The sequence below is a fragment of the Entelurus aequoreus genome, linkage group LG23, assembly GCF_033978785.1.
Source record: "Entelurus aequoreus isolate RoL-2023_Sb linkage group LG23, RoL_Eaeq_v1.1, whole genome shotgun sequence".
NCBI lineage: Eukaryota > Metazoa > Chordata > Actinopteri > Syngnathiformes > Syngnathidae > Entelurus > Entelurus aequoreus.
The window spans coordinates 32,568,253-32,570,673 of NC_084753.1; the positions used below are offsets into that span (position 1 = coordinate 32,568,253).

The 2,421-nt window shown below is 40.7% G+C and overlaps 1 protein-coding gene across 2 annotated transcripts in view; it reads right to left on the bottom strand.

The window, feature by feature from the left end:
• Positions 1 to 1,955, bottom strand: part of LOC133640371 (kinesin-like protein KIF26B) — a 71,384-nt gene extending 69,429 nt beyond the window's left edge. The window contains exons 1-2 of one of the 2 annotated variants that reach the window (XM_062033755.1): positions 1,728 to 1,955; positions 1,312 to 1,562 (exon numbers count right to left, since the gene is read on the bottom strand). In XM_062033755.1, coding sequence (XP_061889739.1) covers positions 1,312 to 1,500 — 189 coding nt within the window. In that variant the 5' untranslated portion in view covers positions 1,501 to 1,562; positions 1,728 to 1,955. Of the gene's footprint in view, positions 1 to 1,311; positions 1,653 to 1,727 lie in introns of both variants that reach the window. The other variant, XM_062033754.1, reaches the window with a different exon arrangement.
• Positions 1,956 to 2,421: the final 466 nt, after the last annotated feature.

Here is a 2,421-nt window from a genome sequence, read left to right on the forward strand (position 1 = left end):
ATGGCAAACACAAAATATGCAACATTTTCCCCAAAAATATCTCAAACGTGACGTAATTGGAGCCTTGAATAGGTCAATAATTCATAACGACACTGATTTTGATTAGGGATGTCCGATAATGGCTTTTTGCCGATATCCGATATGCCGATATTGTCCAACTCTTTAATTACCGATACCGATATCAACCGATACCGATATCAACCGATATATACAGTCGTGGAATTAACACATTATTATGCCTAATTTGGACAACCAGGTATGGTGAAGATAAGGTACTTTTTTTAAAAATGAATCAAATCAAATAAGATAAATAAATTAAAAACATTTTCTTGAATAAAAAAGAAAGTAAAACAATATAAAAACAGTTACATAGAAACTAGTAATTAATGAAAATTTGTAAAATTAACTGTTAAAGGTTAGGACTATTAGTGGACCAGCAGCACGCACAATCATGTGTGCTTACGGACTGTATCCCTTGCAGACTGTATTGATATATATTGATATATAATGTAGGAACCAGAATATTGATAACAGAAAGAAACAACCCTTTTGTGTGAATGAGTGTAAATGGGGGAGGGAGGTTTTTTGGCTTGGTGCACTAATTGTAAGTGTATCTTGTGTTTTTTATGTGGATTTAATAAAAAACAAAACAAAAAAAAACGATACTGATCATAAAAAAACGATACCGATAATTTCCGATATTACATTTTAACGCATTTATCGGCCGATAATATCGGCAGACCGATATTATCGGACATCTCTAATTTTGATTAATTATTATTTTTTAAAGAAAGAAACAGCCCGCATGGCAGCTTTGTGTTATTAGAGTAAACATTGCGACATTTTCTTGTTACATTTCACCTGTTTGCTCTTTTATACCACTTATCATGTTTTTCATTTTTTTCAATCCTATTTTTAAAATGTGCCGTGGGGCCGTTAAAAAAATGACCTGCGGGCCACAAATGGCCCCCGGACCGCACTTTGGTCACACCTGCCATACCTGGTTGTCCAAATTAGGCATAATAATGTGTTAAGTCCACGACTGTATATATCCGTATCGGTTGATATTGGTATCGGTAATTAGGAGTTGGACAATATCGGATATCGGCAAAAAAGCCATTATCGGACATCCCTAGTTTTTAGCATTCAATCAGACATTATTGTGAGGTTTTGTATTAGTGTTCCTAAAAATCAGATATACCGGCCCCCAGGCACATTTTTTTCTCTAAATTTGGCCCCCAAGTCAAAATAATTGCCCAGGCCTGGTCTATATATGGTACCAGTATTTGACAGAGTCTACATGGTACCGACCTTGCAGGAGAAGTGGTGATGCACGGACAGGCTGAGGGCTTGTTTCTTCAGAGCCACAAGGGTGGCTGAGCATCTTTCACAGCTTGCGTCTTTCCTCTCACAAAGTCCAAGTCCGGCACTTCGGTGTCCTCCTCCGGAACCAGGGAGAGACTTGTAGGACGGGACGGGCTCGGCTCTGTGGTGGTACATGCTGGAGGTCCCTGGACCAGCTCCTTTTGGATGCCTCAGAGTGTGCAGGACGCACAGTGGAGCTGGAGACAAAACACCAGGACGCATCAGAGCTTCATCGGTCGACGTTGCAACCACACCCACGAGGATTTGGATCAAACGGATCGGAGCCACTACACACAAAGCAGTATTTTTTTTTTTTTTAAAGTTCATAAATCATGTTTTTATTCCAATGAAAGACGACTTACCGGGAGCTTTCCTCCGGCCGAGGCAGTAAATGTCGGACCTCCTCCCGTCACTGACGACATGACAACTTGTTAATATTTTAAAAAAGATGTCCGAACAAAGGCGGGCCCGCACTTTGCTGAGTGTTGTGCCGACGTTTGGCTCGCCGAAGGCGGGAACATTTCCTCCCTCTTTGGGCAAAGACGCGGCGGGAGAGTCCGGAGAAGAGGCGAGAGAGGTGCGTGGATGAAAGTGTTGCAGACGGGAATGAGCGCCGCTCGCACGCTCGTCAGTTCACACCTTCAGTGTGCGGCACAGGTCGCCAGAGGGCGCCAGAGTGCAAGCTGCAGCATCATGATGACGCTGCTGCATATAAACCACTTTCGGGCGGCTTGGCCATACATAAGATTTTATGTTAGAGTGTTTTACTTGTTTTAAGTGTGTTGGTCCTAAATGATCTCAGTAAGATATTACAGTTTGTTGCTGAGATTTGATGACCTATATTGAGCAAAACATGCTTGAAACTAGAATATAAACTGATGCAAAGCTCTGTCATCAACACTCACAAGTATAGAACTACTTTTTTAATGTAATAATTTCTTATTTCAAGCATGAAAAAAAATCATGATTTTGACACATTTGTGTCTCATTATTAAAACAGATGACAGCCAAATGGACTTTGCTGTTTTATTTTCAATGTGTGAATGTGAGTGTGAA